The sequence below is a fragment of the Stegodyphus dumicola genome, chromosome 2, assembly GCF_044657685.1.
Source record: "Stegodyphus dumicola isolate Sdum_Otavi_A_Nest chromosome 2, ASM4465768v1".
In the NCBI taxonomy this organism is placed as follows: Eukaryota; Metazoa; Arthropoda; class Arachnida; order Araneae; family Eresidae; genus Stegodyphus; species Stegodyphus dumicola.
The window spans coordinates 36,580,458-36,594,644 of NC_140769.1; the positions used below are offsets into that span (position 1 = coordinate 36,580,458).

Here is a 14,187-nt window from a genome sequence, read left to right on the forward strand (position 1 = left end):
CACTTTGTGAAAGTGTTCTAACCGAAAATAATTTGAAAATAAAAGAAGAATTAGCATCCCCATTAAAAATCAGTTTTTTTCATGGATAAATAAATAGTTTCAATATGTATTTTTTTTATGATTATGAAAAAGAAAATTGGATTAGAAATCAATTTTATTCAAATGTACCTGAAAATTTATCTTGTTAAGAAAAAGAAAAGTTGATAGAAATTTCCTGTGATCGAACTCTAACAGAAGATTTCAAAAATAGCACACTTGTTAATTTTTGTATGAACAAAAAAATAAATAAATAAAGATATTTCAAATAAAGCTACTAAAGTTTTATTGCCTTTTTGCACAACCTATTTCTGTAAACAATGATTTCTTCCATGTTATATTTGAAAAATAAATACAGAACAGAACTAAGAGTGGATCCTAATTTACGCTTAAAACTAAGTGAAATAACACCAGACATAAGGAAGTTGGACCTCTCTTAAATAGGCCCAAATTTCTCAGTAAATTTTGGAAAAGTATTATAACTTAAATTTTGATAATTAAAATGGTAACCAATTTTTAAGCTAATACTTTTTTATGTATGCATATTTTAATACAAATAGCCAATTGGTTGTGCAAATGGCAAAATATATATATGTATTTTAGTATTTTTCTTGAGAAATTGAAAAATAAATAATCATTGTCAAATGTAGTGGTGGTACAAAAATTCTTCAATTTTTGTTTAGATGGTACGCGTTAGTCAAAAGGTTGAGAACTGCTAATCTGGAGCATCAACTTGTAAACAGTGTGAGATTGAAGCTATCTGGAGACCTAGATAGACTGTTCTCTAAAGTGTCAATTTTGCTTCTCCTAAAGAAACAACGAATTATAAGTTTAACATTTTTTAAGAAATTATAAGATTATTTTGGGCGTATAAAACTTGGAGGCTTGTGTAGTAAACAGTCCTGACTAGTAAAAACGCACGGTCACTCCTTTCATGCTGTAAAACGCATTTGCTGATTTCAAATGCTTCATCAACATACATATTCAAGACCAATGATAGGAATATCGACTACTTTGTACTTTTTTATGAATATTTCAAAAGTATTTTTAAACTATATATGACTAGTTATATATAATGTTTAAGCATACTTGTAGCAGGTATTAAATCATCATGGCAAATGAAAATGTCATAAAACATGCTGTTTTTTGTTCATCCATTTTAATGAATATTTTAATTTGCGGTGTGGAAAAAAAATCTAATAAGTTAAGTTATTTTGCATTAAAAGTATTTTAATTAAATTCCATGTAAGAATAGCTGTTCTGTTATACAGTACAAAGTCCGAGCGTCCATTATCTGGAATGATCTAAAATCTGGACCTCAAAACCACCAACAAAGTTTTTCTCGTAGGCTTTACGTATATGCATTTGATTCTCCCCCGCATACACACAATAAAATACCTTGTTATTGAAGAAACAATCATTTTAGCATAAATTTGTACGAGTAGTGGTGTGGTGTATTTAATTATGGCAAAGCTCACTAGGGCTATCTGCCTAAGGGGAGGGATGCCTTCGTGGAGGACTTTCTAAGGGAAACTGGCTCGTATGCACGTTACACATGGGGAAACCCACGAAAACACCCATGCAGCCAGCCCGTTCGCGGGATTCGAACCTCGGACCGAACTACCAGTGTTCATCGACCTTACCGCTCGGCCGCTGGTGGGCCTTGTACCATGAGTAATTTGGCTCTGCTGCTGCGTATGTGCTTGGCACACATCTGAAACCGAAACATTCCACATAGGCACATCTTTGATCTGACGCCGAAGTGGCGAATCATTATTTATTATATTATACTTTCTTTTCATGCCCTCATGTTTATCAAAACATGACAACTTGAGTAATGACTCATGTAGCGATGCCTAAACAAGTTTGTTGTATTAGTAATTGAATAATAAAGGAGTATGGTAACCTTTTATGTTGCCGATGAGCATTTTTAATCGCCTGGCGATGATTACAGATTTAAGTTAAATGCACTAAAAAGTGTTCACGAGAAAAAATTTACCAAAAATTTCTTTCCATATGCTAAAAATAGATTTTGTTGATGATACTCATAGACCCAAAGATTACATTTAGGGCTATTTGAATTAAGAATAACTGATTTGTTGTTCACTTAAAACCCAGAACCAGCGCCAGGGCTCGCATGCCCTCACCGAGTTGCAGAATTTAGGACCCACAGACACTGCATCAGGCGGCAAGATATCTAGCGCCAGCCGTCAATAAGACTTAAGTATATGTGATTATTTATTTAGTCAGAACTCTGATAATCTTTAAGCATGTGCAAGAAATAGACATACTAATGCAATTCAGGCTAAATTGTTGTAGTGTGCGATAGAAGCAAGATAAAATTTAATGGAACAACTTGTCGTTAGTTGCCAAGCTCATGATGCATAGCCAAATGTGTATAGTGAAGGATAGCTAAATTTGATGATGATAGCCGCTAATTTTAAATGTTTTCGGATATTGTAAAGAAATGTGGAGAAGTAGTAATAAATGAAGATGATATAAAAGAAGTTTTTCATTGTGATGACAATGCTTCTCAATCATCAGTCAATTAATGAATGGCAAAATCTAGTATGGTTCTAGATCCAGAAAATACTGCTACTGATAGTGAAAAAAGTGGCAGAGAAGTTACAAAAAACGAGAAAATTTCGATTGACAAGTTAGTCCGAATTCCCCAAACAGCGGTTACAGGACTTCAACAATGTAACTGAACAAAAGATTGTCTGTCTACAAAATTAAAAAGAAAGTATTAGCACAAAAACGAAGCAACTTAAACAACTCACATTGAAAGAAATGTTTAATAAGGTAAACAACTAAATATTAAGTCCTTTTTTTTTTTGTAAATTTTGATACTCTTTAGATCATAAATACTTCATTATTTCATTAATAATGATTTCATATTTTTAATTTTATAATTTCTACATGCCATCTTAGTAGATTTAAACTGATGATCTAATATTCGGAATCGGCAAAGTCCCAACAAGTCTGGATGTCAGACTTTGTACTGTATACCATATTATCTTCTTTATTATTAAAATCTGTGCGTCTGTCTGTTTATGGCATTACCTCCTACGGAATGACATGGAGTTGAATTTCGAGAGTGGTAACCCCAAATTCTAAAAATTTGTGGGAAACCATTTTGACCATTCTCATCTTCGTATGATTTTAATTAGCAAAGATATTAATTAAAAAATGCTAATTTTCGCCCTCATTTTTCTGAGTGGCAACAGTCTCGCATGCTGGAGATAGAAATCTGTTTTATTTTTAGAAGTATTGCTACTGCTCGCTTTCAAATCATAGAATTTGTTAATAAAAAATTTCTGTGTTGTACAAAATATGAAATAAAAATAGTATTGCCCAACATTAAATATATTTATTATTCCAGATTCCAAAAATTTGTAGAAAGCCATTTCGACTGTTCCCATCTTTGTACGACTTAAATCAGCCGAGATATTAACACATCGTTCAATAAGTCCCAGGACTAACCGACAGATGGCGTAGTAATGTCAACTTGACTTCGTTGTCAACGTAACAGTCATGCAGTGTTTTGGGATGTGAGAGGCATAATTTAATCGACTACCTTCAAAAGGAAAAATCTATCAATAGTGCCTATTACAGTGAGTTATTGGTGCGACTGAAAGATGAAATCGCAAAAAAAAGACCACACATGAAGAAGAAAACAATCATCTTCTATCAAGATAATGCCCTGTGCCACAAGTCAATGCAAACACTGGTTACATTGAACAAGTTGAGCTTCACTCTTCTTCCCCACCCACCATACTCCCCAGATCTAGCCCCAATGACTACTGGCTGTTTGCTCATCTCAAAAAGATGCTTCAGGGGGAAAAGATTTGGCTCGAATGAGGAAGTCATCGCTGCCACTGAAGCTTATTTTGCTGACAAGGACAAATCGTTTTACAAGCATGGTATTGAAAAGTTAGAAAAGTGTTGGAGTGATTGCATAGCTCTTGATGGTGATTATGTTGATGAATGAATGTGAATTTTGTGAAATGGATGTTGTTTTCTTAGTTAGTCCTGGGACTTTTTGAACGATGTATTAAAAACTTTAAAAACACTCGTTTTTCTGAGTGGTAACAGTCTCTTTCGTTGGAGATAAAATTGCTTTATTTTGAAAAGTGTTACCTCGGCACGCTTTCAAATTGTTAATAAAAAATTGTAAGTTTTACAAAATATGAAATAACATATTATATGAGGTCATATTCTGATATTGAAGAGAGCACGTGATTGCGTGTGAAATCACTGTATGTCGAAAATTGTTCATTAATGTCAGCATTTTAAATAAATAGCTGCTGTTTTCAACTTGTTCAAATTAGTATAATTGACACAATATATTATTGCCACGTTAATTCTTTTGTTAATATTGAGAAAATGTTGCTATATTACATTAAATTTAAATCATGACATCATATGTATTTACCTCAAGTATCAAAAGTTTTTGTTTCCTGGTTCTACAATAAAAAAATTATTGGTGAATTGGCTGTTACTTAGAAGGAATGAACTAATTTCTTTTGTTTTGTAGTGTTTTCATATGTTTTCTTTTCAGGAGTATAGAGAACTTACAAATTTTGCTTTGGCTGCAGCCAGGTGATCTGGCGGGCTTGCCTTTGTAGTGCTTCCCTTTATTCATATTACTAAAGTAACCAAGATTAGACCCTTTTTTAGTGAAGCATGGAGCATTTTTTATTTTGCATCAGAAAGTTGCTAAGAGAAATAATTAGACAAAATTAGAAAAAAAATGTAATTAGTGAAGTATTTTTCTGAAGTTTATTATTACACTAACCAACTAGACTAAAAACTTTAGAACGATCAATCATCTTTTGTTATTGATAATCGTTCCATGCATGTGTACACAAGAAAATATCAATACTACTCCTCAACAAATACCTAATAATTACTTTCCATAAATTTAAGAAGATGGAGTTATTAAAATATGCAGAATATTCAGTTTTTGGAAGCACACCATTTCATACTACATATCATTATGAATTTGCATAGTTTTTGTAGCTATTGTTTCCTATTTCAACCTCTTTTTAGCTTCTTAGTGAGTAATACTCAACTATCTATTCTCTATCAACATCAATGAAAGCTGTGTTTGTGTTGTACTCTCATTTGCCCTTATGATCACCACTCAACATGGCAAATATGAAACTGCATGATGGGAGCCTGTTACGAGTACATGAAGGTTCTTTATTTAACTTTTATCTGTATTTATTAAGTTGTACTATAAACGTCCAAAGCCCTATTAATCATCAGAAGTACAAAGTGTGGTATGCTAATTGGATGTATTTTATTCACATTCATTAAATTAACCTTTTTTAGTCTTTAATAAAGTGAATTAAAAATAGCTTGCATTTCGCCAGATGGATAATTTATCTTTATTATACTGTTAAAGTATTGCATCATTTGGATTGATGGTCTGTATTTCCATGCTGAACGATTTGTTAGGTATAAAAGTATCCCAAAAATTATCACTATTTTATTTAAATTTCAGACATTACCAGTTTTAAAATGAATTGTGCACTGTATATATTTTATAAAAATTGATAAACAAAGTGAAGAGGAATTTTGTAAATCTTCTCATTTATTTGATAAAGAGAAAACTTAATACTGCGTGCTTGACTTTTTGAGAACATACAGATTTTGCATTCCCACACCCAAAGGCTTACCAGAAAAAACACTTGCACAATTCTCTTAATGGTGAGCTTTCAAGAAAAAAATTGAAGATGTTTATTTTTATATAATGTTAATCAGTCTTTCTTACAAGGAAAGGAATTTTTCATTTTTAAACTGATACATGTATTTTAGTTATCTGTATGAAATTTTTTCATTGTTGTATTTATACTTATTTTTTATTATTTTGAGCTATTTATGGAAAGTAATTATTAGGTATTTGTTGAGGAGTAGTATTGATATTTTCTTGTGTACACATGCATGGAACGATTATCAATAACAAAAGATGATTGATCGTTCTAAAGTTTTTAGTCTAGTTGGTTAGTGTAATAAAAATAACATACCAAAGAACCAGTATTGAAGATGCTAATTTTTTTCTGTAATATCTTTAAAATCTCGTGGCTATGTTTATTACTGCTGAGTTTTTAATTCATTTAAATTATTTTATAATGCTTATGTCATTGAAATTTCTTCCCCCTTCTTTGTTCATTTATTTGCTGTTTGTCAGATTCCATATGTTTTATACATTAGAACTTTTTTACTTCTTAGGAGCATTGACGACAGATTTGAAGCATTTCAAAGACAACTGGAAAAACGTGATCGAGAGAGAGAGTATTCTAGAGATCGTGGATCACGTAGCAGGAGTCTAAGTTCAGATAGAGAAAGATCTCGATCATCATCGAGGTCTCGTTCTTATTCTTCCAAATCATGGACCAGATCACCTTCACGAAGTTCGTCACGTTCACCCAGATCTAGATCACATACTCCTTTCTCCAGTAGATCTAGATCAAGATCGTATTCACCTTCAAGGTCTAGGTCTTGGTCAAAAGCTCGATCATATACTAGATCTCGCTCTCGTACTAGAACTGAATCTTCTAGATCTCGATCCAGATCTAGACCAGAATCAAGATTAAGACGCAGAGGTGTTTCTCGAGACAGACTGAGGTCACCTCGACCAAGAACACGTTCTCGTTCTTTTTCGCCTAAAGAATATCGACCTCCTTCTCACAGAGGTATGTCTTACTCAGGAAAACATAATTATACGCCTCCTCAGTATGGAGGAGGTGCATCATATCAGTCTCACTATGGCCCACCTCCATCACTACTTCCTCTGCCAGTTATGCGACCTCCAACTTTTGCAGCTCATCATATGCATTCTCTGCATCCACCTGCACAGCCTATTCACTCACGACCTATTGAACAGTACCCTGTTGAAAGACCACCAAAGTATCCTCCATCTTATAGTGATCAGTATCCGCCATATAATATGTATCAACCAAAATACCAGCATCAGAGATTTGAGCGAGATCCAAGAGGAATGAGGTATGATAAAAGGCAAGAGTATCAAAGACATCCTGAAGAGTTTTCTCACAGAATACCTGGTTTGGTTGGTGATAGATCACGTGAATACAAACCAAGATTCCGTCAGCCTAGGGATCAACAGAGAGGAAAAGAAATTAAAGAACTTCCTAAAGTACCAGAACCTGAAATTAAAATTGTGCATTCTAAAGACTCAGAAAATATAGCCAATAAAAAGAAAGAAGAAAAAGCTGTTTTAAAGCACAAAAAGCATCATCATCATCATAAGAATAAAGAACTAAAAAAGCAGGAAAATAAGATCCCAGTTATGATAGGTATTGAAAAACATGCTGAGGCTTCAAGAAACCTAATTAAAGTTGAAGTTGTTGAAAAAATAAATGAAAATAAACCTGTTTTGGAATCTTCTGCTAAAGTAGCAAAAAATGTTGAAAAAGTTAAAGACAAGAAACATAAGCATAAAAAGCATAAAGTTCCTGATCAACCAGGCAAAAAGAAAAAGTCTACTAAAAAAGAGAAATTGGAAGGGGCAGTAAACACGGATTCTGATCTTTCTACAAAAGTTAAGGTTAAAAAAAAGAAGAGTAAATTGAAAGCTGTTGCTGAAGAAAAAAATCCTCTTGACACCCAAGAACAGGTGTCATCTAAACCTGAGACTTCAGCTGCTGAAAATGAAAACTTGTCAAGTTCTAAAAGTGTGCCAGCTGAAGATTTACCAGCAAAAAGTAATGAGGATGAGTCTGTTAATGATACATTAAATTTATTTCCAGATGAAGCAGAGAGTGAAACAGTTATTTTAAATGCAGAAACCACATCTGTTGTAGATTCCAATGGTGAAGTTGTTTGTCAGCCTGGTGATAATGGAGAAATAATTGATACAGAAGAAATTGAAGTGGCTGTAAGTGAAGAAGAATTAGCTGAAAATGAAGAAAATGTCCTCCATGTTGATGTCCCTGGTCTTTCAAAATGGGAACGGGAAGAAATTGATGATGATTTTGTAACAAGGCCACAGCGAAAAAGTGCGGTTATTGTACCTAAAGATGAAAAAGGTGCATTATCCTCTGATATTATTCAACGAGCTGAACTAGTCATTCTTTCAAAACCTTTTAAACCTAGAATAGATACTAAAGAAAAAGATTCTAAGGATTCGAGTGAAGTATCTAGTCCTGAAACTGCTTCAAATAAGCATAAAGATGTTCCTGAATTGAAAAGTGTCGTAAATTCTGAACGATTGGCATCACCTACTTTACAGGTGACTATTTCTACAACCAAAGAGAAGCGTTCTGTTCATTCTAAACCTGAAGAAATTAGAAGTTCTAGAGATGGAAAGCAGAGGCAGTCAAGCCGCACAAAAGCAGAGCGAGCTAATCTCAGCAGCAAAGACGAGCATAAAGTTCATCGAACAATCACTGTACATTCATCAAAATCAGATGAAAAAGTTAAAGATAGGAAGAATAAAATATCAGATCGACAGGATAGGAGAGAAGTAAATTCAAGTAGCCGAAATTCATCTCGTGATCGAAGAGAGTATAGTCACAGAAATGAGAGAGAGAAGGAAAGCAGACGAGATGATATTGTGGATGAAGATATGCATATTCGAGAATCTAGAAAGCATAGGTTTGCTGAGCAAGAAAAGTACTCGAAAAATATGGATTACAGTCCCCATAGTGGGAGATCCGACCGAAGAAAACCATATAATGATTACATGTCGCAAGCTCGTAGCCGGCGGCATTATGAAAGAGATCCACCTCATTTGACAGAGAGATCCCGCAAACCTGGAACCTTCAAGAGGTCACATTCTAGAAGTTATGATTCTTCCGATAGTTATTATTCTAATAAAAGAAGACAAAATGATCAGCAGCGTATGGAACAGTCTGAAGATTACCATTCTCACAGAAGTAACAGAGAGCGACACCATACGAATTACAACGAAGTATCACACCGGAAACATTCCCCAGTGAAACCACCAGATAAGCATAATTCAAGTTCTGATCATTCCAAATCCCAACACAAAGATTTCCATGACGATTTAAAATTTGAGCCTGATTATGATGAATACAGTGATCCTGATGAGAAAATTATTGAGCATAAAGACAGGCCAAAACGAAAGAGCTTGTCTCCAGCTACAAGTCGCAAGCGACTAAAAACTGGAAAACTGTCCACAAATATTCCAGAATCAGCTATAAAAGAGGTACAAAAGACTGATAAATCTAGTTTAACTAGCAGTGCAAGTTCATCTGCTGCTAGTGAAAGTGACTCATCTGAATCAGATGATCAAAAGGGTAGTAAAAACAAGACCTCAGATACTGATCATAAGCAAAAGCACAAGAAATCTCGGCACAAGAAACATAAGAAGCATAAGCATAAACATAAAAAGAAGAAAAGTCACAAGTTAAAGCAAAGGGACTAGCATATTTTTCAATTTAAAGGGAAACTGTTAAGTTTGTTAGTTTTTTTTTGGCTTGATATGTCTAAATTTAAAAAAGCAAATTTGTCATTATATGATCTGCAGTTTGTTACAAAATTTTTTAGGAAGAGAAGGATAATCTGACATTTTCTGCAGTCTCATTTTTGTTCAAATGAACATTAGTTTGTTTTATACTTAGAATCCATTGCCAATGTTTTTTATACTTAAAATTTATTGTTAATGTATGTATTGCTTCCTCTCTGAAGAATGTTATTGCAAGAAATAAGGAATTCTGTTCTTGAACCACCACAAGCTGTGTTTTGTTTTCAGTGGCTAATCATAAACTTGCGACAAATTTTTGACATCATCCAATGGGTCAGGATCTCTTCTCACACCCTCTAATGAGGCAGAGAATGTTTTTCACTGTGGTAGTTGTACAGGCGAGATATGTGGAATTTGAAGAAGAGAAACGAGCATAATCCTTTCTCTCTCAATATCAGTAAAAATGCCAATTGGATATTTTTTATTGCAAAATGGTGTAAATATTTCCCTGTATAATAAAGCTATATTTAGTCCAGATTTACAATCCTGGCTTTTTTTGTGACCATATTAATGTGTATGGCTTTATTTATGCATACTTGATACTGTTTTACAATACAAATTATGTTTTCTTTGCTGATGCAGATAAGAGGAAAGAGACCACATTCATTTTTGCACTTGGAATTCCTAATAATACTGCTTCTTGTATAACATCTCTGGCAAAAAATGTCTCTCCCTTCATCAGAGGGTGTAAGAAGAAGTTCTTGAACCTGTCTCTGTAGCCAAAAGCAGGTAACTGTTGATAACATAAAAATAAGTATGGTCCAGCACAGTTATGTCCTATTCCTTGTCAACAATATTTTTAAGAAGGGAGTGACATCAAATATGTGACTGTAAGGGTGAACAAAATCACCTGTGTTAAAAATTTGCCTTCTCTTTTAAAAATTTGCAGATTTAAGATATATTTTTCATGTATGTATAAAACAACCTGTACATAAATTCAGCTCATTTGTATAATAAATGCATTATTCATATTTTGTGTAATTTTATTCTTATATTCCTGTTCACAAGGGAAAAAAGTGTTAAAATTGAAATGAAAAATAAAATGTCTGCTTTTTTCACTAAAAGTATAAATTACATTTTATAAGTTTTATATGGAACAAAGGATCATATTAAATTTTACACAAGAAGCAGAAAATATCAAATTTATTGTACACACCCACCTTTCCTTTCTCCAAAAATTTTAGGCTACTGTTTTGAGATTTAAAACTATGGCAGTCAGCCAGTGCTCACAAATCTGAAACAGTTGAAGTACTTAAATTCACCACAGAAGTGATGAGAAGTGAGTATTTCACTCCATCTAAATTCTGTCCTCCAAGGGCACTTGGGTCTCTTGCATCACACTTCTGATTTGACCCGCAGACTTTGCCATGAGTTGACCTCTGCTAAAATACCAAAATCCTGTGAACAACAATCATCACAATAACTGAATCAAGACTATCCCCACAGCTACTACAGAACATTACAAAATTTTGATGATTGTCTTCTTTTTAAAGCTTTGAATAACTGAAGTGGGTATTTGTTAGTGTGCAAAGCTTAATATCTCGAAATAAAGCATTAATTACTATTCCTGTGAAACATTTCATTGTAGAAATATTTTATTGTTAGTTAAGTTACTTAGATAAAATCACATTTGGAAGAATTTCTTATCAAAATTCATTTCAATTCATGTAAAAATAAAAGTCATTTGAAATATGCTTTTTTTTTATTGACTCAAAGTATGTAGAAATGATGATATAAATTTAAAATACTAATAGAAAAAGGAATTAATGAAAAGAAAAATTTTATAAATTGCTTAAGTTCAGATATTTATTAACTATTTAAAAATAAATGTGATCACATTTAAGACTAAAAATTTTTTCTGTAGGAGTCATTTTGATTGCCTTATGAAAACCTAACTTATGATATAGAGTCATATAAATTGATTTATGAATTTTACAATTGTAAATGTAAAATACTTGATGGCCAGATATATGCATATTTATTTTTTTATACATTTAAAGAAAAACCTAAATTGGTAACCAGTTCAAAGTAGAATTAGTTATTTTTAATATTTTATTATGTTAAATTAAGATGTAGAAATGAGAGGGGACTGTTATTCAAAAAGAGGTGCAGTATTTCTCAAATTAGAAGAAATACCCTGCGAAAATATATACAGACACTGCAACTTACGAATGAGTTTCAAACAGCCATTCATACCATAAATTTATTAACAAAGTATTACTAGATTTGATATGGATATCTCCTAAAATGCTATCAAATAAATATATTATAAATAAATACTTTACTATACCTTATTTACTTAGGTTGTCTTTAAGGCATGCGAGAATGAGGCGAGTGGATTTTTATATGGCTAGGAATAAGTCAATATATGACTCATTTTGAAGCCTCATTAATGAGAGAAATCATCATGAGAATGCTGTTATGAGAGGAATGAGTTATGGTAGTTTGATTACAAAAACCAATTTCTGAAGTGTATTTCTTGGGAAAATAAGTGTGTGAACAGATTTTCTTTCATCGTAGTAAGACGCTAGCACTGTTTGCCATCAAGTACAGCAAATTTTGCTCTTCTTTTTAATAAAGGAGGATATGACCTCTCTGAGGATAGGTTTGTTCATATCTGTTAGTAAGGTGAGGAGAATCTGTACTTTTAATTGGATAATTAGATTTTTGTACTCTCTTGTTTTATATATATTTTTGCAACTGTGATTGCAAAGAAAAAATGTCAATGTGATCTTTTTAATATTTTGCAACATCAGCTAATAAAAAAATATACTGTGAAACTATTATTCCTTAGCCACTAAGGTGAAATTAATCCATCTAAATAGCAAAGAAGGAAAAAAAATTACAAAACAAATTATTTCATTTAAAATAGACCATACATTATTTGTATGATAGTTTTATTGCATTTAAATAAAATGCTGTTTTAAAGAATACTATTGTGTGTTCATTAATTCTGTTTAAATAATCACTCAAGGAAGAAGAATCATACGCAACAAAATAATAAGCTCAAGGAGAGTACAGCTATTAATCAATTCCTACATAGCACAAGAGAAATATAAATTGCCAAACGATCGCAGTGTAAATTCTAAAATGCAATTGAGCTAATTCACTTTGAATCGTGCATCTAATTAATAACTCATCCTTGCTCTCTCAGCCATGTTTTAGTATAGTGTAACAAAAACTTTATAACTCAGCATGCACAAAAATTTTATCATCTGAAGAATTAACTGATCGTTTTTAACATTAATCCTTACCACATATTCTATTCAAATACTATAATAAATCTAAAATGATGCGTAAGAGAAATTAAACAAATAAAAAAGAAACACTTTTTCAGACGATGCAGCCCCGCTTACCTAATCTTTGAGATTTGCAAGAACTACCTGTTCTTTCTCCTAATAAACTTAAAATAACTTTACATATAAAATTCCATATCGTCATTTATTTTCAAAATCCGTAGAACTAAAAATCAGATGGTTGCCACTCTTACAGTGACAAAGTATGAAAAGAAAAATAACTGAGGGTGGGTTCTAACAATACTCCCACCTTTTGATTGATGACATATACTTAATCAATCAAAACAAAATATAAAAAAATGCTGTCCACATAAATATTAAGGTTAAATACAAGTGAACAAAAAAAAAAAAAAGTTCATAAATTTCTACTGTAAAATAACTCAATGTTCAGGTTAGAAATCTAGATGGAATTTTAATTTGTCGTCCACTTCTACTCACGACAGTCTTAATGTCCTTTGGTAAATCTGCAGCTGAATTATTTTTTGGTAGTTTTGAGACTAAACTGTCTTTATCCTGCATCTCAGTTTCATTTGCCTCATCTGACTCCAAAGATGAAGGTATTTTGAGAGGGAATATTCTCTGAATTGGTCGAACTAATTCTACAGACATGGTTTTGACACAAACTACTCGAATGTTGCCGTCTTTTCCGGGATATAGTTCAATCACTTTTGCTAGAGGCCACAACGGCTTGCGTTTGTCATCACATTCGATAATAACTATATCCCCGACTTTTATCTGTTGAGAAATCGGCACTGTAGATGGTCGTTGCACTAGCAGGCCGAGATATTCATTTCTAAATCTCTTTCTCCAAAGCTCTCGTAAATTCTGTGAATGTCTCAGTCTCTTGTCGAAATCAACTTTATCAAGATGATCCAAGTCAGGAACTCCAAAAACTGGAATTTCACCTAAAAACAAGGACGGTGTCAAAGGGATGAGAGCATCCGAGTCCTCTGACACATAAGTGAGTGGTCTGGCATTCACTAAATTAAATTAATTCACAGTTGCTTTGCAGTCGCACAGCACACTCATCAATTCTTCATAATTCAGACATGACTGGCCTAGGACTCGACGCAAAAGCTTCTTAATCATTTGAACAAGTCGTTCCCAAAAGCCACCCCACCATGGTGCTGCGGGTGGACTGAACTTCCAGTCGATCTTGTTTGTGGTGGCTTCTATCTCAATGGTATTCCAATTAATCGATCTCAAGAGATTATTGGATCCGACAAAATTGCTTCCCTTATCGCTATAAATTATCGATGGCCTCCCTCTACGGGCAATAAATCTTCTAAGACCAAGTAAACATCCTTGAGTTGAAAGGGACAAAATCAGTTCCAAATGGAC

The 14,187-nt window shown here is 33.0% G+C and overlaps 1 protein-coding gene across 3 annotated transcripts in view; it reads left to right on the forward strand.

Annotated features, from left to right (window-relative positions):
- The window catches only part of snama (something that sticks like glue), a 112,843-nt gene extending 102,322 nt beyond the window's left edge, over window positions 1–10,521 (forward strand). For all 3 annotated transcript variants that reach the window (XM_085810573.1, XM_085810574.1, XM_085810575.1), the window contains one exon: window positions 6,274–10,521. In XM_085810573.1, coding sequence (XP_085666699.1) covers window positions 6,274–9,451 — 3,178 coding nt within the window. In that variant the 3' untranslated portion in view covers window positions 9,452–10,521. The remainder of the gene's footprint in view (window positions 1–6,273) is intronic.
- The last annotated feature ends 3,666 nt before the right edge of the window (window positions 10,522–14,187 follow it).